Source organism: Echinops telfairi, unplaced genomic scaffold, assembly GCF_000313985.2.
Source record: "Echinops telfairi isolate 266 unplaced genomic scaffold, ASM31398v2 ScPeMD7_7465;HRSCAF=8503, whole genome shotgun sequence".
In the NCBI taxonomy this organism is placed as follows: Eukaryota; Metazoa; Chordata; class Mammalia; order Afrosoricida; family Tenrecidae; genus Echinops; species Echinops telfairi.
The window spans coordinates 10,103,148-10,129,346 of record NW_022111365.1 but is presented as its reverse complement, the minus strand read 5'-3'; the positions used below and the strand labels follow the sequence as shown (position 1 = coordinate 10,129,346).

The 26,199-nt window shown below is 40.9% G+C and overlaps 1 protein-coding gene across 1 annotated transcript in view; it reads left to right on the top strand.

Annotated features, from left to right (window-relative positions):
* The window catches only part of WDFY4 (WDFY family member 4), a 404,997-nt gene that overhangs the window by 285,370 nt on the left and 93,428 nt on the right, over nt 1-26,199 (top strand). The window contains exons 43-46 of the mRNA XM_004716253.2: nt 6,641-6,789; nt 14,806-14,926; nt 18,694-18,779; nt 21,642-21,704. Coding sequence (XP_004716310.1) covers nt 6,641-6,789; nt 14,806-14,926; nt 18,694-18,779; nt 21,642-21,704 — 419 coding nt within the window. The remainder of the gene's footprint in view (nt 1-6,640; nt 6,790-14,805; nt 14,927-18,693; nt 18,780-21,641; nt 21,705-26,199) is intronic.

Sequence of the window (26,199 nt, the reverse complement as noted above, 5' to 3'; positions counted from 1 at the left end):
CCCTTTCTCCCCTCCCTTCCCCCTACCCTCATGGCATCGCTATTCCCATTATTGTTCCTGAGGGTTTATCTGTCCTGGATTTTGTGTGTTTAGAGCTCTTATCTGTACAGTTTACATAGCCCAGTCTAGCTATATATGTAAGGTAGAACTGGGGTCATGGTAGTAGGGGGGTAGGAAGTGTTAAAGAACTAGAGGAATGTTGTGTGTTTCATCAGTGCTATACTGCACCCCAGTTGGCTTGTCCCTTCCTTGTGATCTTTCTGTGAGGGGATGTCCAAATGTCTAGAGATAGGCTTTTGGTCTCCATACCGACCCCCCTCGTTCACATTGCACTGGGCTATTTTTATTGTCTTTTGTTCTTAAGTAATTTTCTAACTTTTTAAAAATTTCTTTAAGCACAGTAAGCATCTATTTGCTATTTTCTGCTTGGCAGTTTTGGTAACTGACATTGCTGTAGGACTGACTCTGATAGTTCTTGCTCTAGGGGATTAATTTTTGCATGATTTTGTTATTTTTTAAAATCATTTTATTGGGGGCTCATACAACTCTTCTCACAATCCATACATACATCCATTGTATGTCAAGCACATTTGTACATTTGTTTCCCTCATCATTCTCAAAACATTTGTTTTCTACTTGAGCCCTTGGTATCAGCTCCTTATTTCCCCCTCCCTCCCCAACCCCCTTCCCCCACTCCCCTACCTTATGAACCCATGATAATTTATAAATTATTATTATTTTGTCATGTCTTACACTGTCCGATGTTGCCCTTCTCCCACTTCCCTTTTGTCCATCCCCCAGGGAGGAGGTTATATGTAGATCCTTATAATCGGTTTCCCCTTTATACTCCACCTTCCCTCCACCCTCCGATATCGCCACTCTCACCACTGGTTCTGAAGGGAACATCTGTCCTGAATTCCCTGTGTTTCCGGTTCCTATCTGTACCAGTGTACATTCTCTGGTCTAGCCAGATTTGTAAGGTAGAATTGGGATCATGATAATAGGGGGTTTCTTGACTGATGCTTCCACGAGCATTGTTTGTTTCAGTTGTGAGAAGTATGGTCTTCTTTACATTGAGCCATAATCTATACTGAAGTCTGCAATCCTTGATCTTTATCAACATGTACTCCAAGCCTTCCTCAATTTCAGCATGCAAGCTTGTGTCATCTACATATTGCCTTCTTCCAATCCTGATGTTACATTTTTCTTCTTATAATCCAGATCCATGAATATAAAAGTTAAAATCTCCAGAGGCGCTCTGACAAAAAGAAACGTTTTTTTTTCTTACTTTTATTGGGGGCTCTTACATCGCTTATCACAATCTAGACATTCATCCAGTGTGTCAAACACAAATGCACATATGCACATATGCCACCATCATCATTATCAAAGCATTCTCTTCCCACTTGAGCCTCTGATATCAGCTTCCCATTTCTTCCCCCTCCCTCCCCAACCAACCCTCCCTCAAGAACCCTTGTTAAGTTATAAATTATTATTTCCATATCTTATATCGTCCTCCGTTCATCCCCCTGGGAAGGGGTTATAAGTTGATCCTTGTGATCCATTCCTCCTTTCCCCCCCCACCTTCCCTTTATCCTCATGGTATCTCTGTTCTCATTGTTGGCCCTGAGGGGTTTATCTATCCTGGATTCCCTGTGTTGCAGGCTCTTATCTGTAACAGTATGCATGTTCTGGTCTAATCCAATTTATAAGATAGAATTGAGGTCATGATAGTAGGGGGAAGAAGAGCCAGAGGAAAGTTGTGTGTTTCATCGGTGCTGTACTGCACCCTGACTGCCTCATCTCTTCCCTGTGACTCCTCTGTGAGGGGATGTCCAATGGTTTACAGATGGGCATTGGTTCTCCATGCTGCCTCCCCCACCCCACCACCCATTCACCTTGGGTATGGTTTTGTTCTGGGTCTTAGATGCCTGATACCTGATCCCATCAACACCTCATGATCACACGGGCTGGTGTGCTTCTTCCGTGTGGGCTTTGTTGCTTATGAGCTAGATGGTCACTTGTTTATCTTCAAGCCTTTAAGACCTCAGACGCTATATCTGACAAAAAGAAACGTGATCCTGTTTCCCTTCATGTATATTGAGCAAATCATTAGTTACTGCATTTTGCTTTGAAGAGTCTTCAAGGGTTAGAATACATTTAATGTTATTCTGATGCCACCAAGCAAGATCAAAGGCTTCACTAATTCCACATGGTTTCTGTGTTAATAGAGAAATGCTAGACGTTTGACTCTGTACAGACTAACTGTGGAAGTGGCACCGGCAGGCAGACAGGGGGCATCCCTACTCCTTGGTTAAACCTGAAAAGATGTGCTGATGGCAAAAGATACACACAGTATCTTCACTGGGATATTTGCCAGATTGATGTATAAAAAATAATACCTTGTCATTGTTTTAATTTATAGTTCTTTGATTATGAGTGTGATTGAAGACTCAATCTAAGAGTGATCATAGTAGAAAAAAAGAGCCCAGAGTTCCTAGAGAATCCATTTGTTGTACAGAGAATCTACATGACTGGTTATAATTTCCCTGTAAGATTTCGTAGGCTGGAATTATTATAGGAATAGATTGCCAGGTCTTTTCTCCTGTGAAAATATTGAGCTCAAACCACCCACTTTTCTGATCGCAGCTCAGTATTTAACCATTGCACCACCAGAACTCTTAATAGACACAGCCAACAGAAATGCACCTTGAGTTCCCTCTCCTCATTCTTATGCTTATTTTTTCTCAATAAATTGTGCTCTTTCCAAAAGCAAGGATACTTAGCTAAAATGTATTGATAAGAAGGTGTAAGCAAGCAAAGAGAAAAGAAATGGAAGGTGCAATACATGTGCATAAGGTTTAAGTGCTCTTTATAACAGGTTAATGTCTATCCCTGATCCCCTGCCACCTTTCACATGAAGATAAGAAAATGTTCATATTAGCTCTGTGACTGGGTCTCGCTAAAACCTGTCTGGTCTTCAGTTTCCCTACATATAAAATGAGGACATTGCATTAAGTTGCAGGCTACTAATGCCAGAAAGTACTTTAGAGAGCCCTTGACAATATAGACCATAAGGCCTTCTAGAAAACATTCTACCATGTACACCCTGAAGTGTCTACATTTAATGTTCCTCTAGAACTTCAGGTTCAGCTTTTGCGGAGTTTCAGACAACTTATGTGTCATCATATGCAAGGCCAGGTGGGACCACATATTGAGCTATTCACCTGTCAAGAGTGATGATATGTCAGGAGTCCATCTTAAAGAATATGCACCCTTTTTCAAGTGATCAATAGAATCATGACATGAGTGATTTATTAATTACTAATAAACTTTGGAAGAAGCCCTCCCAGGAATAACTAGAATATTGAGTTATTAGCTAAAAAATGATTTTGACAGGAAAGAAATGACATCTTAAAATTTTAAGATGTCATTTCTTTCCTGTCAAAATCATTTTTTAGCTAATAACTCAGTTCTCACAATAAAATGCCCTTGTGCTTTGGTTTGTGTTGGTTGTTGAGACCAAGGCTGGGGCTATGACTTCACAGTATGGACTTGAAGATGCTTCTTTGAGTCCCATGTTTGAAAAGGCTACGTCAGAGATAAAGTTTGAATAGCCTGCCTTGGCCCTCTTAGCATTGCTGGTGTGACTGTAGCTTGGTGTCACCTTACTGGAAGGCAATCTGGCTGTGACTATCAAAATTTAAAATGACATGCCCTTTGGCTTGCGATTTTACTACTAAAAATGTATCCTACAGGTTTACTTGTGTGTTCACAATGACATATGTACAGGAATATACATTGGGGAATTGCTTTCAATGTCATAGCTTTTCAAAACAGCCTAAGTCAAGAGATTGATCAAATAAATGGTAATATGTCCATGCAAGGGAATAGGCCACAATAATGAACCAACCCATTAAGAAGTGATAAGTGTGGGGAAATTTTTGATGGTATTAAACTAGATAGTGTGTAAACATGAGTCATTTTTTCTAAAAACATATAGACTAGGTATATGTGGTCATTGCACCTGCTTAGAAGAGTAAACTGTAATAGTGAGGAAGTGTATGAGGGAAGTCGGTAGCACCGACTGTTGGCTGATCGCTAAGGTAGACGTTTAGCCTCAATCCTTTCCCTTTTTCCTCTCTTTTGGCTTTCCGCTGTTTGCCTTCCCCTTAGTCTAGGACATTCCTAGCTCAGGGACCTGAGGTCCAAGGAATCACTCCACTCCTGGCTCTTATCTCTTGATGGTACTGAGGTCGCACCATCTCTGCTCACTTTTTTAATCTCTTTTATATCTCAAAAGAGATTGGCTCAAATACAATCTAATCCTGTACAGTGTATCCTAGCTCATCAACATAAATGACTCTACTTCTACCTCCTTAACATTGTAAAGGTTAGGATTTACAATACATAAGGTAATTACATCAGAACACAAAATGGAAGATAATTACATAATATTGGAATGTGAGGAGGGGGAGGAGCAATTTAATCCACCAACCTAGGGGATTACTTACTATTCCAGTACTATACTGGAAAATATTCTATTTTGATACATAGGTTTTCACCGGCTAACATTTGGAAGTTGATCAATAATCCTTTTTTCCTAATTTACCTAAGTTTGGAAGCTCTGCTGAAACCTGTGTACCATGGGTGTCTCTGTATTAGACATATCTATGACATAGCTTCTACCATCATAGAAATATACATCATAGTATGACAAACTTACAGAAAGGTGTCAAGTCTCTTTTTATTAGCTGAGTTTTCTTTCTCAGCATGTATTATGACTTGCAGTTATGTATTGATTGATATGTATGTCTCTTATCCATCTTCCCACAAAGGAGTTTCAGTTCTATTAAGACACAAAGATGCCTCTCTCAGGACATGGACATAGTGGGTGCTGGATGACTAATTCCTGAATTGATGATGTTCAGGATGAGTGAAGGAAATTGGAAAGGAGTCCATGTGGGACTTTGGGTTTCCCAAAATGGTGCTAGGGCCAGCGCTTCTTGGGAGGGGCGGGGGGAGTTGAAGAAGGGCAGCCAGCTTCTGCAGCAGACTTGGTTACAAGCACCACAACTCCGGACTTGATAAGAGCAATAGCTTGACCCTGGCCGGCCCCAGATCATAGTAGCTAATGCTTATCTGGAAACAAAAGTCTTGGCAAATCTTCACTTTCTGACTTTGGCTTTATTTTTGACTCATTCCATTTTATATGAAAGTGCCCAAAGTAGTGTTGAAGACTTATTTTCCAAGTTTCACCTCTGTGACTTCATCATTGTTCAAAAGTAAGTATGGAGCTTAGATAAAATCCCTGCTTCTGCCTTTTTTAGGCAACTGATCTTTGGGGAGGTGCTTTCCTCTCTAAACCTTGTCTTTCTAATCTCTAAATTAGAGCATAAAACAATCATAAGGTTCATATTAGTTAATATGTGTCAGGTGATTACAGCTGTTAAAAAGTAGATTGTTAAAAAATATAAAAGTGGGTTTTGTTGTTTGTTTGTTTACCTGAAATAGCACAGAATTTCCCAGAGTAGATGCTGACAGTAGTCTAACTTTTGAATCTTACCCATCCATTTAGTTCTCTAATTTTCTAGAACTAATTTATGGAATAAGTGTTTCTTTCAGCAAGCATCCATGCAGGACCCTGGCCCAACATCATTGGTCAAGATATTTTCAATGTCAAGAAGCCAGTCTGAGTCAGAGATGTGTGGAAGGGTATTTACCTAGCATCTGCCCACACGAAGGAGTGAAGGGCATAGGATTGGGAAGTTGGGGAAGTTAAACCACATTCAGCTGACTCCATCAGAACTATGGATGATCTTCCAGAGTTATCCTAAACTGAGGCAAGAGTCTTTCATATTCTACACTGACCAGTTGCTGGACATATTATACTGGGCAGCTAGGAAGGGAATGTCATCATAGGACTTCATCAGATGTAATTCTGCAAAGTTGCCAATATTGTCAGCAGCTGCAACAATGAGTGTGTCAGTCCTCAGGGAAGGATCTGGGCAGAGTGGTGCACACCATTTACGTACTCCTCAGACTAGCCTTGACCTTGTGCAAACATTGTTTCTGTTTTGCACTTGTGATTCTAGGCAAACCTGGTTCTAGTCCCACCCCAGCCACTTACCAGCTGGTCCATGGACAAGCCCTTTCATCTGAAACTGGGGGTGCCTTGTATCTTATCCACTTTCCTCACTGTTGACTGTGGACTATTTTGCATGGTTTTGGAGAGGTTTAAAGAGAGAAGAATGATGATGTGCCTAATACAAAATAAGGCATTCTACCCCACACACGTTGGTGGGCTAGAATGATGTTAGATAGATTAGCTAATTATACAACATAGTGTGTATAACAGTGGCAATCATACAAGCTACAAAGAGCTGCAGTGTTCTTGGAAAGCCGCACTATAACTCTTACAATTCTTACTCCGAAAAAACAAACTCACGGCCAATATGATGCCAATTCATTGTGACAAACTGCCTCTGTGGGTTTCCAAGACTGTAATGTTTTACAGGAGTAGAAAACCCATCTTTCTCCCACAGTTCTTACTAGAAGACTTAAATAATTCAGGCACTGCTCTCCAGCCTAGGCACAGGTCATGAGTGTGTGGCTTGACTTTGGCACTCTCTACTCCTAGGTATCACTGAAGTACTCCCTGGTGATTGTGCAAGGACATCTGGTGTCGGAAGGGGTCCTTCTCTTTGGCCACCAGCACTTCTACATCTGTGATAACTTCACACTATCTCCAATGGGCGATATCTACTGTACCCACCACTGCTTGTCCAAGTGAGTCCTCCTTTTCTTCTATACCATTTTCCCTGAATCCCTACTTCTACCCCAGCCCTTTTCTCGTGTGCTTAACAGCAAGCTTAGGTTTGGCCTTGAAATGAGATAAAGCAGAAGACCCTTAAGACATGGGCACCTTTGACCATGGTTCCCAAAGCCGGAGTCTAGAATGGCAGCTACCTGTTTCTCTGCTGCCAGGGCATGCATCAAAGGACCGTGGTTTCTTTATTTACTTTTTATTAGCTCATTCAGATAATGGAATCTAATTGCCTCCACTAACTCATTAAAACTTGTTGAGAGCTCATTTTATCTAAGACAAGAGGCGCACTGTCTTTCCACTCCAGGGCACACCATTCCATTTGGCAGCATCACAGGGCCTTTTAAAAAAGAGTCTGTAACGGATTTTCCCAGTGGAACAAGTGGTGACTCTGACTTGTATGATGAGGGAAGGCTACTTGAAGATAGGGTTAAGATCTGATCTTGAAGGCCGGGTGAAATTTTGGTCAAATTTGGAGTCCTTTATACCCATATCCATGCCAGTGGTCAGTGTAAGTTTCTTCTTTCTGATCAAGCGTATTTGGTCTACCTGGGTTCTACCAGAGCTTGTGGATTTGGAGTCAATCAAATGGATTGTGTTTTAAGGTACTTTCCATTTTAATCCAACTCGTTTTTTCAGATTTGCTAGAAATGCATTTGCCAAGCTGTCCATGTCCTCTCTGTTGTGGTACCTGAGCACATCTGAAAAAAGATTTCTTTATGAATGATGCATCTTCTGGTTATCCATAGTTCAGATGATGACAAGGTGACTTCCAAGCCCACGGGCTCTCATGTAGCTTCTGTCCGACTTCCCTGGAGAGCTCGTTAAAACACAGATTGGGCCCCTCCATCCTCATTTTAGCAAGTTCCCAACCAATACTGCAGGTACAACTCTGGTCCTATTTTGAGAACCACTGTTTTAAACCATTGCAAGAGGAGCTACTAACTTAGAATTTAGACTCCCATTTGTTATATTATTTCCGTTTTATGTCAGAAAGCAAGAGTTGAAGGAATATGGGAATATGGATGTCAGTCCATCCTCTTTTAACTTAGATTTGCTTTAGAATTCTGGACCTTTTCCTTTCTGCTAAATTTTATCTGTTACTCATCCTAAACAGTCATAGATTGCTGTGCATACACAGTATTTCTTCCAAGGCAGGAGGTGCATAATTAATACTTGGAACACTCACCCTATTTTATTGTTCATGTTTTATTAATACTGACCAATATAAGCAATGGGTCTGCAGACTTGCCTTTCTGATCATGAAAGCTCTACCTATATGCATGCCATGCCCATGCAATCACTTGTATATTCCATTGCTTCAATCTTCACCTCTGATTTATACTGAATTAGTGTTAGACAGAATCTTGTTTACAAGATCCACCCAATCATGATCACCCTGAGCAGATCTGCACTTTTATAGAAGCCAGTTTGTCAGGCTATGCTTTTTATCCACATACTCCCATGATTTGTCTGACAAAGGGGACTTCTTATGTCTGAAAATGTACTTTTCTAGACTGGAAGAATACATGTCTAGTGGAACAAATTGCTCCCCTGGAATATCACTTGAGAATTGTGTAAGTAATTTCAGTCAACATACCTTTAAAAAAAATTTTTTTAATTTGTTAACCAGACAGTATTTTCTCTCCTGGGTTTTGTCTTCTACCCTAAGAAACTGTTGGCTCTTGTGGAGATGTGGTATTCGGAGACAGGCTTTTAGATCGTGCCAGATCAATGGGGAATAAATCTTATTTTGACCATGGAGACTAAAGCAGATACATAAATAAACATGCTAAAAATAAAGCAAAATCAACCCTGAAATGTTTCTCTAAAAGACTGCCATTAAATTAAACACAGTTAAGTATTAGACCTTGAAAGATGCTCTCTGGTGTACTGTAAAAGTTTCCTAAATACAACTCAAAAAAAATTGAGTACTTCGTCAGTGACTGCTGAGAAATCAAGAAGCTTTTGAATAGGTTAGATTTTGCTTGATGAACTGGGGGCAGGTTGTGGCAGTCCAAGTCACAGGGCATTTGATTCCTTTGTTGGGACTCAAACTATTTGCCTGTTTGCCAGAACTTAAACTTCATGTCATTGAGTCTATGTGAACTAGAGGGACCTTATAGGACAGAGTAGATCTGCCCTGTGATTTTCTGAGACTGTAACTCTTTATGGCAGTAGAAAGCCTCATCTTTCTCCCATGGTCTGGCTGGTGGTTTTGAACTATGGATTTTGCAGGTAGCAGCTCAATGCTTAATCACTATGCCACCAAAGTTCCTCACTCTTTGCAAGAGAGAACTTTAATCATATTATTTTCTCCAACTCAATCTTAAAGTATATTTTCCACATTTAATTCAATTAAATATTTATTGAAAGTCTTCCTTGTACTGCACTGTGCTAGATTGCATTCATTCAAAGGGATTAGTCAGATGTGGGATGAGTCAGATAAAGGGTTTATGATCATGTGAATTATTCTAAGTATAAATTCTAGTAGTAATGGGTTAACTTCAGATATAAGGCGCATCAACAAGCATTTAATTCTGAAATTTACTTCTACTCTCCTAGACCATGTCGGGCAATATTATAGTTAACGTGTTATACTATGACACCCCCGAATTTACTTAGATCATGATAGCTGTCATGAAAAAGAACTGTGTACACATCCAGGGAATTTGGTAACAGCTCCCCCAAAGGAAAACGCAGATCAGCTTTCCTTTTCTACCCTTCACTCTTGGGGTCCTGCGTTCAGATTGCTGAGAGCATGCAGAATGCCTGGTTGGCAAAAAAAGCAATGCTGTGTGAAAGAGACATCTGTGTGAAAAAAATGCTACATAAGACAAACCAAAGTTTAGACTTATATCAATAAATAATGGGATATACAACTAGCCTTTCTAAGGATTTAGGCCTTCCTAAAGATTCTTGCCCTGCATATTCAACCCTACTATATGGGCACAGGTTTACTATTCCAGGAGTACAAACTGAGGGAAAAATGACAACATTCCTTCTTAATCCCCTTATTTTCCAAAGCATTATCCATGATGTCTGTTATAGAATCCTTGCTAGCAAGCCGCTCCCCTTCAGGAGGCATGGGGTGGGATAGGGGATGTATTATCATTGAAGGAGAGTGTGTTTTAAAGTCAGAAAGTCTGGATTTGTATCCTAAGTTTCCCCTTTCAATAATCTTACGACCTAGGGGAAGCTACTTCTCTCTGGGTTGAAGTTTCGTCATTTATAGAGATCAATAGTTGCCATCTGAGCGTACTTCAGCTCACAGTGACCTCATGAGCATCAGGACCAAAACACTGCCTGGTCCTACAACGTCTGTATGCTCACTAGCATGTTCAAGTCCATTGTTGTAGCCAGTGTGACAGTCCTTCTCGTTGCCCTCATAAGCCATCTACCAAACCTAACTTCCTCCTCTAGAAATTGGTTCCTCCTGAAGACATGTCCAAAGCAAACATGTCGGTAATGTTCTGTTGTGATCCAGAAAGTTTTTACTGGCTAATTTTTAGAAGTCGATCACCACAGGTTTTTTCAGTCCATCTGAGTCTGGAAGTCATACTGATCCTTGATGATCTTGCTGAAATTTGCAATACTGATGGCATAGTTTCCAACACCATAGCAACACAGCAGTCACCACAGGGAAAAATGACAGGAATGTGGTGGCTCCCAATTTATAACATACAAATAATAACATGCACTAAATGGAAGCATATACAGAGCTCAAGGGAAGATATAAGCAAGAAAGCACCATGAACAGAAGTCTGTACCTCAAGGAACTTCCTCCTTGCCTGCTGAGAGGAAAAATTAATCAACTGTAAGCTAAGTTACAAGGATGGTGTTGTGATTCAGGTAATCATAGGCCGTCTCATAGAGGAGTCATTAATGTTATTGCCAACAATATTGTTACTTGATGTGCTATTTGATCTAAGCTTAAAATAGATACCACCACAGTCCAGAGTGAGTCAGAGAAATTTATAGGAAGTTTATCTTAGACTCAGGAAAATATAATAATGAGCAGATTTCAAATAAATCATACAAGCAGAAACAACCAAATCCAAAGTCACAGTTTGTTATTTGTTCCATTCTACAGCTTTAGCAACATATTTCTGAGGGCCAGAGAGTTCTCTGGAAAGAACAGGAGATGCTGTGATGGATGTGAGTCTACATCCTTGCAATCCAGTTTTCTAGGGAGTCTAAGTGAGTCCATTTTAGTACCTTTACTTTTGCCTGGCCTTGAACATCCTGCTCAGTGCACAAATCTACGTTCTCAAGACTGTTAGGATATGCCAGCCCCCACTGACTCACCAAGTGGGGAAGTCTTCCTGGTCCATGAAATGCCAATTGTTCTGCTTCACCTAGAAGCAAAGTACAGAATCTCATGGATTCTCTGTAGGTTGTCCTGTGGAGGACAGCATTCAAAGCCCAGATGGGAAGGAAGGGAAACACCAGCTCACAACCTATTCTCTGATAAATGGAGCAGAAGCTGTCTCTAATATTAGCTTGTTGATCTGTGATGGATGCATGGGCTTCTTGAGTGTTGAGGTGCTTAGAAGGCCTACCAATATTAAAGGGGCTTATTTTCAGATTTTTCTATAATGTACATAATTTTAATTCATTACATAACTCATATTCAGAAATTCAACTGTCAGTAACTAAATTTGAAATTCTTGTTGAAGATTAAGGATTGTAGTCTTCAGTATGGATTACAGCTCAATGTAAAGAAAACCAGAATCCTCACAACTGGATCTATAGGTAAAAACATGATAAATGGAGAAAAGATTGAAGATGTTAAGGATTTCATCTTGCTGGGATCTATAATCGATTCTCATGGAAGCAGCTGTCAAGAGACCAAATGACACATTATTGTGAAAATCTGCTGCAAAGACCCCTTTCAGGTGTAGAAATAAGAATGTTACTTTTAGGTCTAAGGGGCACCTGATCCACATCATGATATTTTCATTCACCTAATGTGCATATGAAAGTTGGATATTGAATAAGGAAGTTGAAAGAAGAATCAATGTATTTGAGTAATAGTGCTGGCAAATAATATTCACAGTACCATGGGCTGCCAAAAAAATAAAGACATCTGTCTTGGAAGAAGTACAGCCAGAATGTGCTTACAAGCAAGAATGGTGAGAATTGGTCTCATATACTTTGGGCGTGTTATAAAGAGAGGGGCATCATGGTTGGTAAAGTTAAAAAAGGAACGCCTTCTACAGGGTGGATTGGCACAGTGGCTGCAATCGTGGATTCAAACAATAGCAGTCAATAGACAAGAGCAAATGAGAACAATTGTGAGGATGGCACAGGACTGGAGAGTGGTTTTTGTTTGTTTGTTTTTTAAAATCATTTTATTGGAGGCTCATACAACTCTTATCACAATCCATCCATCCATCTGCTGTGTCAAGCACATTTGGAATAAAGATTTAGAAACATTTGTGATTCTTCTTTTTGCCTCTTCTCTCCTTCCCATTAGGCATCATTTTGATATCTGGGAAAGATTTCTGACTGGCTGGTGTATCCTGATTCTTGTTGACTTCTCCTACAGTGTGGCTGGTTCCTGATTTTAGGCATTAAGGTTGAGTGAGGGTCTTGTAGTCATGCAGCATGTCTCTTTGGAAGATCAGGGTCATTGCCACTTTCTCCCATGCTGTCTCACACCACCCTTGGCATGTCCGGTCTAGTCCCAGATTCCATGCTACCGATACCACGGGGCTCTTTGTGGAGACTTGTGACCTTCCTATTCACCTTCAAATATAATTGGGGGATTTCTCTTATTTTTGACCCTTCCAAGAAAGAACAAATTTCCTGCCATTAAGTGGATGCTGACTCATAGTGACCCTATAGGGCTGAGTAGAACTGCCCCCTGTGAATTTCTGAGAGTGTAGCTCTTTATAGCAGTAAAAATCAGACCATTGTTGAAGAACTCAGTGTAAATAACTCACTGTAATATTTCCTGTAAGTTTGGTCTGGTTTTTACAATTCCCTTAATTTATATTTCACTGGCAAATCTCCTAATTTTGCCATCACATTTGGTAGATAATTTTTCTAGATACATAATTTGATTGCTAAGTGTTTTCCAGGGTTTTATATGTCAGTTGTTGCCTTTTTGCTGGCATGATTTCTGGCAAGAAATGGTGGATATAGCTTGGTGGAATTGCTAGCTCCCAACTTCTGGAGAAAGATAGAAAATGGGAAGGGAGCATACTATAACAGGAGAAGAAAGTTCAAAGGGAAAAAAAGAGGAGAAGACAACTAAACAAATGCAGTACAATATTGGCCATAGCTGCCAAACATGGATTCAGTGAGAATGTGGTGCTCATCCCATAGGAACACATATAATTGAATGGGGAGGGTATTAGTGAATGTGAAATTATTGATTTTTCTTCTCAGTTCTTCCTTCCTCTTCCCATTTTATTTTATTCTATTTCCTTTACTTTAAAAATTCTGAGAAATAAAATAAAATTTTAAAAAGATGACACATATGTTACCTGCTGTAATAGGTAGGTTTATTGTGCCCACCTGGCCAATGAACACAGTTGGGATTAACTGAAGGAAGGGGAGATAAATGACTCGTGAGCCTTGCCTTTCTTGTCTCTTACTCTGTGATGATCAGACCGTGTGCGGCTGCCTTAGCTGGTACTCTGCCTCAACTTGCAAGCTATACTACCTGTGGGACACACAACCCATGGATTGTGTCGCTGTAGTTTGAGGTTCCTTCAAGACCTGCTTCACCATGCTAATGGAGTACACATCACTTGAGCTGGGGACTCTGGGACCCTGTCATCTGGCTTGAGTGTTGGTGACCTGCCTTGCTGCATGCTGCCTGTAGCAGGATTGTCGGAATTGTTCTACAGAGGACTCAGCTATCTGCTTCATTGATTTGCACCCAGCAGCCCTCAAGACTTGAAGGACTGCCAGTATATTAGCTATCTCACAGAAGTGTGTTGCACTAAGCCATTTGTACTGCTCTATAGACTAATTAGCTGTTTATTTCTTATGTTGTATATATACCTATGTTTGTAAACATATATAAAATCATAAGTGTCCTGGTTTTGTTTCTCTAGAGAACCTTGTCTAACACACTTGCCAAACACAACGTTAGTGGGAAATCCAAAAGGATCTGACTGGATGCTACTGTTCATATGGGTGCTGTTAGTAGGATGCTGCTGCATGGGATCCAAATAAATAAATAATAGAAAATGGCAATGGACAAGTAGTGGGGGGAAAGGAAAGGAGAGAGTCAGGACTAGAACTAAGAATAAAGATAAAGGAAAAGGTACTGGCAGTCGGGATGGAGGTGACCACTCACTGGGGAAGAGACGGGGGTGGAGTGAGGAGGTGAGGTTGGGGTGCAGCACACACCTGGTCACTGGGAGATAAGGGAGGAAGTCCACCTCTCTAGTCGCTGATCACCAATGCGGGAGTGCTGCTCCCCACCCCCACCCCCACCCCCAGTGCCCAGGGCAAATGGAGCTGGTTATCTGGTTCTTGCTCCAATGAAAACACTTCTTGTAATTACTCAAAATGGTCATGCTGTGCTAGTTGGCAGTTTACCCCTCAATTTAACATTTTTGTTTAATCTTTCCTCCTCATCAATATGTGATCTACTTCTTTATCCTCTCCATTAATATCTGGGTTCTAGGATTGCCACCATATCTGTTTATTTGGGGTGTTTTGGGCTTTTTTTGCATCTTTGATGCAGAGGGTCTGTATAGTATATCTGCCTAGTCCACCATCTTGAATCCTCCCTCCCAGAGCATTTTTCCCTCTCGTGCCACATTTTGAAGTCAAGATAGTTGTTTGTATGCTCATTGAACCAAATTCCAGAGCTGACACCAGCAGATGCGAAGAGAGGGGTTTTCTGGGGGCAGAGAGGCTGTCAGCCTCATTGACAGGGAACAGAGATGAGGTTCACCAAATTCCATTTCATGTGGATGTCTGGATATATACTCCATGTCTTGATTCCTTTTCAGCATCAGCGATCCATTCATTTTCAACATGTGCAGCAAAGACAGGTCCTGCAATCATTACTCATGCCAGCGCTACAGCTATGCAGAAATCAGGGAGATTCGCAAGACACGCTTTCTTCTGCAGGTATGCCTTTTGAAATAGCCGGAAGCCCAACTTGTTCATATGATACAAAAACTTTGTCCCACCAAGGCCCCAATATCTGTAGTAAGGGACCTGCCTCCATTCAGACCATGGAAGCATGACTTCAGTGACCCAGAACTCTGATTCTTTGTGCAGTTTTACCCTGTGATGCCACAAACATGTCATATAGACTTAGAGCAGGGCAGAATAGCTGCACTGCGTCATGGAACTAACAACTGATATTTGAGTCCCAGCCTTCTTGATGTGGAATGACCTGGCCCACCTTGTCACCAGTTCTGCTCTCACCTTGGGACACATGGCCCGCCCTATTCCTTCTTTCCTCTCTCCCCGTTATTCTCATCTATCTCCAAACACCCAAATCTCATTTCTTAGTGCACATCTTGCCATCTGCAGCCTCATGTCAGCAGACTCACTGTTGCTTCTCTATCCCCCAAAAGATCATACGGGGCCTCTGTCATAGAGTATGAGGGGCAGGAGCAGGCCCAAGATGTAGCCCACACTCTCTGCAGGGTCTCTGTTGGCTCTGCAGACACCAAGTGGGAGCAATGCTGGGCCATAAAGAGAGATTATAAGAATCTTATATTTGTCACTCCCCTTATGGGTGCACAGCACATAAATTCAACAAAACGTCCTCATGCAGAAATCATTGTTTTTATTGTCTGAAACAGCTTCTTTGAAGCTAGTTCAGGGCAATTCTGCTGTCTTGTAGATATTGACCCACCAGGTATTCTGCTGTCTGGCCATCTGATGAGCCCTCTCCATCTCTACTCCCTGCAATTGTCCACAAAGTAGTTGGTTCTCACGTGTGTGATTATTTGCAAGAAAAGCAGAGCACCCACCGCGTGGGAACCTTCTGCCCTGATGGTTCTGAACAGTCAGAATGAGCCTGGACTGAGGGCTCTCACCTTATGGACCCAAGCAAGGTTCTGCCACCTGACACTCATGGAACTCATTCCAACTTAATTTCCCTGTCAACAAACAGAAAAGCATGACTTTCCCCCCTACAACTATATCTAGCACTTAGCACACTTAGAGACATAAAGTACCCAAAATTAATTTTTATTTTTGTCTACTTTACAGGTAAAGTAGATATCAATGAGTGCACTTCTTCTTCTAAAGTAAATGGTGTTTGTTTCTAGATGGTTGCTTAGTCCTACCGTCACTCCAGACCAGAAATGTGTGGTTGTATGTTCACCAAAAGAGGACAGGATATGGGGGAGGAGGGTTCTGTGAGCAGTCTGGGATTCTCCCTACAAAAGGAACTCGAGATTTTTTTCAGGGTGAATTGTGTCATCCACAGAGTCCACATTCACCTTCCGTTTTGCACATTGTATCTCTGGGTTTTGTTTGTGTTTTATTTTTAACTTGATGTACACCACAAAGGACAGGAATTTTGCAAGACCATTACAAATATCTTCCCTCTTCTTGGGGAACTTAATGAGTCCTAATGAGCAAGGCATTTTAAAAAAATCTACCAGCCAGTCAGAGAAAGGGAAGAACATGGGTACTAGATAGAGTAGCCATGTCTGTATGTTGGTGTAGAACGTTTGCTGGGGAAATGGTCAATGATATAAAGACAGACACCCCTGAAGTCTGCTCCACTTTTGATCTCACTGTGCCAGCTCCTCTATGCCCAGGTCTCCTCCCAACTTCCATACACCCTCCCCTGAGAATGGTTCCTCCTGACCCTGTCTCCTCCTGAACTTTTTCCCATATTACAAATATGTTGTTTAGCCTTTATTCTGTATTTCAAGTCACTCTGTTCCTTATTACAAGTCTCTTGTTTACCTAGCTTAGAAATGGATTGAACAGGGGGACAGAGGAAGGAAGACAAAAGGGAAAGAAAAAATAAAAGGAAATAAAACCTTGTAATTTTCTCTTTTTTTAATGTTGATATATTACTGAAGCAAGGAATCCTGGTAACCCAATATTTAAGCATTTGGCTGCTACCAGAAAGGTTGGTGGTTCAAGCCCATCCAGAAGCGGCTCTGCAAGAGAAAGGCCTGGGGATCTGTTTCCATCAAGATTACAGCCAAGAAAACTCCCTATAAGACCCTTCTACTCTGCACGTGTGGGATTGCCACAACTTGAAAGGAACTTGAGAATACCTTATGCAGCATTTTGCTCAAAATGGCTCATTAAAATAGACTCAGCCAAATATCTCGTGTGTTTCTAATCTATAGCTAAACACAGGAATCTTCCTGGTTTAGGAAGTTAGCATCCAACCTACTAGTTCCCTTATGTTTCTGAAAAGGTAGCCCTCCAATACAGGAGTCTAAGTTCTCTATTAGAAAGTGAAGGTCTCTGACGGTGCTGTTGGGTATTTTCTCACTGCTCATCGTGCTAGGAGCCTGATGGTGTAGGGGTTACCTGTCAGGCTGTGATCCACATGGTTGGGAGTTCCAAACCTCCAACAACTCAGTGGGAGAAAGACTGGGCTTGCTATTCCCATAAAGTTACAGTCTTGGAAACCCACAGATCACTATAATCAGAATTGACTCGATGGCAGTGAGTTTGGTTTGACTTGGGTCATCTAGTACTACTGTAAGAAAAATTCACAGGAAGGTGGTTTTAAAGGAGAGAGATGTAGCTCCTCAAAGCCAGGAGACGTCTTGTTGAGTTGATTCTGGCTCATAGTGAACCCATACGACAAGATTTCCCATAAGGTTTCCATGTGTGCGACTGACGCTTCTTTTCCTCACGGGGAAGCATGTGGGTCCAAACACTCACCTTCCAGTCATCAGTGGAGCATTAGACACTGTGCCACCAGAACTTCTGTGCCACCAGAGCTTTGGGAGTCCAAATTTGGGATATTAACTCTAAAAGATGGTTTTACTTTATCTCTTTCAATTCCAATTCAGAGGGACCCTATAGGACAAAGTAGAACTGCCCTGTGTGTTTCCAAGACTATAACTTTCTCTTGCAGAGCCCATGCTGTGTGGGTTTGAACTACCAACCTTTGGATTAGCAGCCAAGTGCTGAACTGTTGGTTAACCAGGATCTCATTTTTCATGAATACATCATTTTTTTAAAAAAATTACTCTTCGTGTGTGTAGAAAATCATACCATTTATGGGAGTGGGAAGCCTCCCCTTTCACCCTCAGAGTGGCTAGTGCTTTGGAACAGCTGACCTTTATGTTAGGAGTCCAATTTGTCACCCACGGCACTTCAGGGGCCCTGTTTTAGCTTTGAAGGACTTGTCAATTCTTTAGGTTTTACAGACTCATTCTCTGTCACTATATGTGTTCCTCCTATTTTCCTGTTTGTTTTTTTTAAATAGAAGACTCCTCAGAAAGAATTAGATTTAGAGTATGGTGGTACTCTGTGTGGCCTCATTATCATAACAAAATAACAAGGATCATGCTCACTGGTACAGGAATTTGAATTTCCATCTGTCTTTTTCTGAGAGCTACAACTCATTCCATGAGAGTCCCATTGTCTACTCCTCACTTGCTTTGGTGAGAAGTGATCCTCCTGCTCTGGTCTGAAGTCAAAGGAACTAGAGCTGCTGTCAGGTGCTGGATCCCCTTTCCCCATCACTTCCTGCTGAGATAATCAATCGTCCCTGTCACTACGGACTTCATACTCCTCTGGGAGATCCAAAGAATTAACCAGGAAGGGCTTCCTGATTCAGAAACACAATACCAATTCCTAGCTGCTATGTCATTTAAAGACACCTTCATTCTCTAAATTGAAAAGAGTGCCTTCAAAGAGACATCAGGAATAATAAAAGGAGTTTTTCTTTATAGGATATCTCCCTGGAAATCTTCTTCCAAAACGGATATTCCAAGTTTCTTGTCTTCCACAATAGTGACCGGAGTAAGGCCTTCAAAAGGTAAGACTGTGCAACATGGTTCCTTTTTGCAGAAACATCATGAACTGAGAACAAAGGAATAGACTGCACATCTCTGTTCTCATGAAAAAGTATCTCAATCTGAAGGAAGTAGTACTTAGGTTAAGAACTAGACAGAAGAGAACGGCTGGATCATGGAACAAAGTACTGAGAAAAGGCACAGAAACTCCATTCTAAGTGATGGGGGAGAGAAAGATGCACACACACCCCTAGTCCTCATCTGACAATTCTCATGCGCAACTAGAGTAAAATAAATCTACTATCCAACTACTTGATGCACAAACAATGTGCAGGTGCAAGACAATAGTAACACTGACTGGAAAGGTACAGGTTATATAACAATTTATCTGGGCCATGGTTCTCAGAAGTTTGCAAATTATGTAATGACGCAATTTGGTGATTACGTAATGTGGTGGTCATCTTCCATGCAGGAATCTGATATCGTCAACTTCCATTCTTTCATGATGCCAAATTTCACATAGTGATCTGGTGTAAGAAGCTTAACCTTGTTGTTAAGTGCAGAGTATAACATATTTAATAAACTGGCTGTTTAATGGACCCTCCAGAATTGTTTCACTTTCTTTTATTATTTTCCAAATAGCTTTATTTTTAATTTTTTTCAACAGTTTTATAGCATGTAGTTTACATATCAATAGTTCAATCATTCAGTCAAATCAAGGAGAATTGTACAATCAATTTTAGATGTGGTACATCTCCTCCAGTACATCACCTTTAAAGAGTTCCGCAATCACAATCCGTTCTTGTGCTCCCTCCCTCCAACCTTCATTATTTAAGACCCAAATCCCTTTCCCTTCTTATCACCTACCCTTGTATTTCATATATCCCCTTGTGTCAGTTATTATCATTATGTATTCACTCCTCCTGTACTTCACAGCTGGGAGACTCAACAGAAAACAATAAAAGCAAAACCACACTAAGATGGTAAGGATAAAATCATAATAGTACAAAGACAAAAATGCAAATGATGCTTAAGAAGAAAAGACCACCATCAACATTCAAAAAGCCAGGGAAGAAATTTCTGTCATGGAATAACTAAGAGATACTTACACCCAGAACAAATTCAGGCCGTGTCTATAGGGAGGTCAACCGGTCAAGTATCAAGTTGGATCCAGCATAATCAAGATGACAGTGGCCTTGGCCTGATAGTAAGGCTGTTCATGACTCTTGCCTGTGGCTAGAGGGGATCTGCCAGTAGCTCCTTCTGGATAGATACTCTGCAGATGGGTTTGGGGCTCCCACTGTCCCCCATAGTCCTCAACAAATTGGGTGTTCATAATTTTAGCTCTGATGTGTTTCTCCTCACACTATTCATATTTTGTAATTGTCATCTTTGGATCACACAAGCTGGTATGCTTCTTCTGTGTGGACTTAGTTGATTCCTTGCTTGGATTCCTGGTTTGAATACAAGCCTTTAAGACCCCAGCCACTATTCCAGTTAATACAATTAATAGCAGGGCACCATCTGATTTCTTTAATAAGTACAATTAATAGCAGGGCACCATCTGATTTCTTTAATTCACTTTGCTATAGTACCTTTATCTTCAGTGATCATTTCCTGAAGGTGAGCATCAAGCAGGGCTGTGATGTAAAAACTAATTGTTCTTAAGTTGGAGCTAGGATTTAATGGTAGCCCAAAACCCATTCCTGGATCTATGCTTTTTTAATTATTATTTGCTATAACTTGGGAATTAATACATATGTCATATCATTCCGTGGTGTATGTAACCATGTCAAGCATAATTGTACAATTGCTTCCATAATCAGTCTCCAAACTTTTCTTTCCTGAACTTCTTGAATCATCTCCCTCATATTTCTCCCACCCCTACATATCGCCCTTCTCCCAAAACCCTTGTTATAGTTTCTTTCCCTATAGGCTCAAAGTCCCTGATTTCATATACCCAAAAACAAAGAAACAAAACAGCTCAAATAACTTTATTTTTATTTCAACATTTTCAACCTCTACTCCTTAAAATATTTAGTTATTCCAATAACATATTTTCCTAGAAAGAATTCCAAACAAAATTTCCCACTTGTGTACAAAATATCCAATTTCCTTCAAGAAAGAAATCTATTTCAGTTTAACAATAGATTAATTGGTCTAAGAAAATTAAGCCAGTGTGTATGTTTTTAAAAGTCAGTCATCATAATTTTCCTCATTATTGTTGCTGTTATGGGTTTTGTGTAAAAAAATCTAAAACGGACAGAAAGAAAGACATGCTCCCAAACGTGAATGGACCACAGGGTCGTATCCCTTTAGATCCCTCTGGAAATTGTCTCCAAGACCCCTGTTAAACCAAATCTAAAATACAGGCTTTCAGTGCTCAACTTTAGATTAATTTCCTCCCATGATTTATGTATGTTAAACATTTGCCAAAGCTTGTCTAGAGATCTTGTGGCTCTCTTGAGTAGACAATAAATACTGCCTAGCAAAATTCCTTAACTGTACCCACCCTTTCAGGAGCATTACATTATAATAGCATTTTTTTCTCCAGATGGACATGCTAGAATATGCAGTAGAGCTGTTGAAATGGTCAACTGCAGTATCAAATACTTACCACTGAAGAGACACCAAAGAACGATGTGTCTTGGTCATTATTGTTTAACTATTATCATTATCATAAATAAGACCAGAGTTTGTGGTACTTGAACTTACTGAGAAGGATCCTACAAGGTACAGCCAAGACAGGTAAAAATGATCTAGTAGGCTGAGATATGTAGGGCAATGATGGATCTCGTCTACTTTGCTGATTCTGCAAGTGACTCCACTGGTTCTGAGAATATCTGGATTCTGCTGACAAAATTATCCTTTCAATTTTTTTTAAGCTTCTGCTCTTTCCAACACGGTTTGAAGGGGAAGAACATCACAGAGGACTCTCTCGATCTAAGGTAATGAGTCAGGGATGCATCAGTCATGCTTTCTGGTCATGGTTTGGCTTTGTTCTGATATTTCACTTATCTGATGGTATTCTAAACAACTTATGCAAAATCATCTGTTTGGGCCCTGTTTCTTAATTTCCTTTCTGCTGTCCCAATACATCCTTCATCATATTCTTAAAGTCCTTCATGGCAATTAAGCCTGTAAAAACAGGTTTGATGTCCTATGTGCTCTGTGGCTTGCTCACACAAAAAATGGAAGGATGCAGTTCTTGGCTTGTGGTAGTGGAGGCTGGTTACCAGGAAGGGAGTCAGGAATAGGCGTACATAACTTTTCTGTGTATTCCCTTTGTATGCCAAGAGTTCTGAAACGAAACTAAGCAATGATGTGCTGGTCAAATTCTAATTTATGAATCTTTGAAATAGGGAATAATTGCTGATGCATTATAAGTACCTAATTCTCTGAAGGGCCAACTCAGTATTAGTAGGTGCTTAAATTTAAGTTAGAAATGAGACTATATGAAAAAAGTCGTGGGGAGGTGGCGGTGGCTCTCACAGGAGTATGTATGTACATGGATGGCAGGAAGAGTGTCTCTAAGGATAATATTAAAAACATGAGTCTGGACTAGGTGCCACACTTTATCCAGAATTATCTATTTATATCTTATATGTGATTATACAGGGGGGTTTAAAAGCTGTGGGAAACGTAATTGATAATAGAAAATTTCCACCAATATTTTGAAGCCCTCGCATATGTGATGTTTGCAGCTTATCAGAGCAAATAAACAAGATAATTTTTAAAAACCCACTGTTCTAATTGCTGGTGAATTTGGCTTTGGGATCAGACCTCCAGTGGAGATGGAGTCCCAGTGAGAGGCCTAAGTGAGGTATACTTTTGGAATATTAGCCAAAGCCATGAGACTGAATAAACCACTCAGAGGATGTGTGACCATGGGAAAGCGGCCCAAGGACTGTTCCTTGGGATGTGCCAACATCTAGAAGTCACCGGCAAGGAGAACAGGCAGCAGGTCTTGGGAATGAGTATAAAGACAAGTGAAAACTACAGGTAGGAGAGATGCTATGGAAACTATGTAGTTTTTCAGCTGTGTTGCTGAAACACTATGGGAAAGCCAAGGTAAGGACTGAGAAATGACCATTGATCTTTGAAATATGAAAGTTATTAGTGACTTTGAGATGACTCATCAGAGGGGATGGTAGAGAGGCTTCCCACTTTGCCTGATCTTGACCCTGAATTGATCAGTGTGAAGGAGTCCGGAGTACCGAGGGGGTGGTCCTAGAGGTCTGGACAGCAGTGGGTTCCTGGGGGGCTGTTACTAGGAGGAAGCTTACCAGCTGGAATGGAAAGATTCCCGTTGTCAAATTGTGTATATCCTGTGTTCTCAGATTGGTTATTCTATATTTGCAAGTAGAATAAAGGCACTTTAAATTACCCGAAGCAAAGCAGGAAAAAGGACTCACTGCCGAACATAACATGCAAAGCCCCAACTGGAAGTTAGACTCAAGCAGGTCTGCAGGAAGCAGTGTTCTCCATCTCTTCTCGAAGATTTTCCCGACTGGCTTTGTTCTTAGAAGGCACTAATGACATGATGGCATCAAATCCTCCAGCAGCTCCAAGCATAGAGATCCTCACAGGAATTCCAGCACACAGGGAATAAGAAATGTTCTGTCCCAGGAGACTTAGGAACAACCCCACGCTTCATTGTCATTTGTTTCAAGTGAGGTGATGTGCCGGCCCCAAAACGAAACACCCTCTTATTGATCAGTTCCAGGTAGTGTGTGCATCTAACTTGTGAAGGTGGAGTCAGGCCCACCTAACAAGGAAGACCAAACTGGAGGGAGGTGCTTCTCCTAAAGAAGCACAGTGTGGTGCTGCTATTGAAATAGGGCGAATGCTAATGTGTTCACCAACCACCTGCCCCAAATAGGAATCACCCCCAGAGATAGCAGGTATTGTAGCCCTCGTTGCCTCTGTCTCTCTCCCTGGAGAATTGCATTATCAGTTGAGACAGGTTGTTTCACTGACCCCATGTCTCTAACAAATTTTTTTAGATGGTGATAGAAGTTATATCACCCTCTTAGAAATGTTTATGTAACAGCACTCAGCATCCATGTGGCAATCCCCATGAATGTAGGCAGCACTCACCCATTCCTACTCTACTGAGCTCATAGTCTTAGTTCTTTTCCCAAAGAATGGAATCTTTAATCGGCACTGGAAAACATCTGACTTTTCCACCTCAGATCTCAGGATAGGGTAAGTTTCTGGGGCAGAGAGAGGAGGGGCAAAGGGAAGAGTGCACAAGAGGAGATGAATTATAGCTGTGGCCACTAGCCCGGCGATAAGATGATGACTCTCTGGCTTTTAGAGGAGTTACATATTTGGCAATCACTTGTCCCTCAATCCTTTGGATAACTGTAGGCACTAACCTAAGTACCGATCTGTGCTGACTTTCCATTCTATTTATTTTTACAGTTGTGGGCACATGATCTGTCAGATCGTGTTTGGCACAATCTGAGCCTAGCTCCAAGCAGGGAAACTCTTGGAAAATACAGAATGAGAAAGCATCTGGGGTCATTTAAACATTGCATAATGCTGCAGAAAATCCCTAGTAAAAGATGACCATGTGAGAAAACATACACGTTTCTGCTATCAGCTGTTGAGTTAGCTTCCATCATGGCAACGTTGTGTATTGTGGGACTGGATCATTGTGATTCACAGTTTTTTTAATTGGCTTTTTTTTTTTCAGTAGATCACTAGGCTCTTATTTCTAGTCTATTTTAGTCAGAAAGGTCCGGAAACCTTAAACCATCATAACAATCACATTTAAGTCTCCAATAACTTGAGGTGCGTTGGCTGTAAAGATTGCCCTTCAAGCTACCGATAGCCTTCCAAAGAGGGTCAGAATCACTGTCACCGAGTCAATGCTGACTGAAAGGACAGGGCAGAACTGCCCCTGTGGGTTTCAGAGACCGCAGGCCAGCTTGTAACCGCTACACCAGCAGGGTCCCTGAAAGAAGTTGAAGACAACTTCAACATTAAACACAAAGTTACAATAGTCCTTTTTAATTTTCCCAGAAACCCCTTAAAGCAGAAAACAACAGATGTGGTCAAGTACTTGGAATGATTTAGTTACTCTAATAATCCTGAAACTAAGAAAAATAAAATGATCGTGTTGAGTTAAATCATTATCCCGTGAAAGATAAATAGAAACAAACTTTTTAAAAAATTGTTTCTAAGACATACTTTCTCTTTGTACTGAGTAATAAAAATTTCCTTTTCTAAATAATAGTAAGCCAAAAAAGGCAATTATTTTCTTACAAAATATGCCAAACAGTCCTAAAGAATATAATTCTCCCTATTGGTTCTCCAGAAAAGAAGGGGGCTAATTTTTTTTAACTTATTTTTGAATAAATGTCTCTTTGGGGAGCTTGCATGATCTGACCCATTTTTATTGTTTCTCAATTATCTCAGTTTACATGGAGCTTAGAAACCTCAGAGTTTAGAAACTTCACAGAAATGCTCGACCTGAATGTATGTCTGGCTTTCTCTCTCTCAATATCTGGAGGTTGCAGCAAACTTTGAACAGTGAGCTGGAGAACATCCTTCTAAATTCCCACTCGTACACAAGATCTGAAACACTGTGCTATGGAGTCTACGGTTCCCAGTTCTAGAAAAAGCTGCTGGAAGTGACAGTGCTTCTCCTGTGGACCTGCTTATAATTCAAACAGCTGCCATCAGCTCGTGGCATCCACTTTTGCCAGTAGAGCTGCATTCCTTAGGATTTGTAGTAGCTGATTTTTCAGAAGTAGGACACAGGTCTTTCTTTCAGGCACCTTCAATGTTCTTGAACCACCAACCTTTTAGTTAACAATCAAATGTTTTCATTGATTGCACTGCACAGAGACTTGTTTGTAGCTAGGAGTTTGTAATTCTTGAAATGTAATGATTAGAACTAAATTATATGGGGGCCCAAACTCTACAGCTGAGTGTGTCATCGAGTCAGTTCGGAGTCCACCCTATGTAAAACAGAAGGAAACACAGCCCAGCCCTGTGCCGTGCTCACAATTGCAGCCACTGTGTCAATGAAACAGTCAAGGGTCTTCCTCTTTTTCAGCTGAGCCTCCGTTTCATCAAGCGGACTGTTCTTTTCCAGATAGGGGACTTTCCTGATAACGTGTCCAAGCATGAGAGGTGAAATCTCACCATTCTTAGTTCCAGTGAGCATCCCAGCTGTACTTCTTCCAAGACATGGATTGTTCTTCTAGTAGTTCATGATGCTTTCAATCTTCTCAAACAGCTTTTTACAAATGCATCGATTCTTCTGTGATCTTCCTTATTCTTTGTCCCACTTTACAGGTGCCCCTTAATCTCAAAGTACATCCTTGCTCTTCAACACTTCGTCTTGTGCAGCACATTTACCCAGTGCAGCACATCATTTGCTTTCTTAATTGCTGCTTCCAAGAACATCAATTGTGGATCCAAACAAAA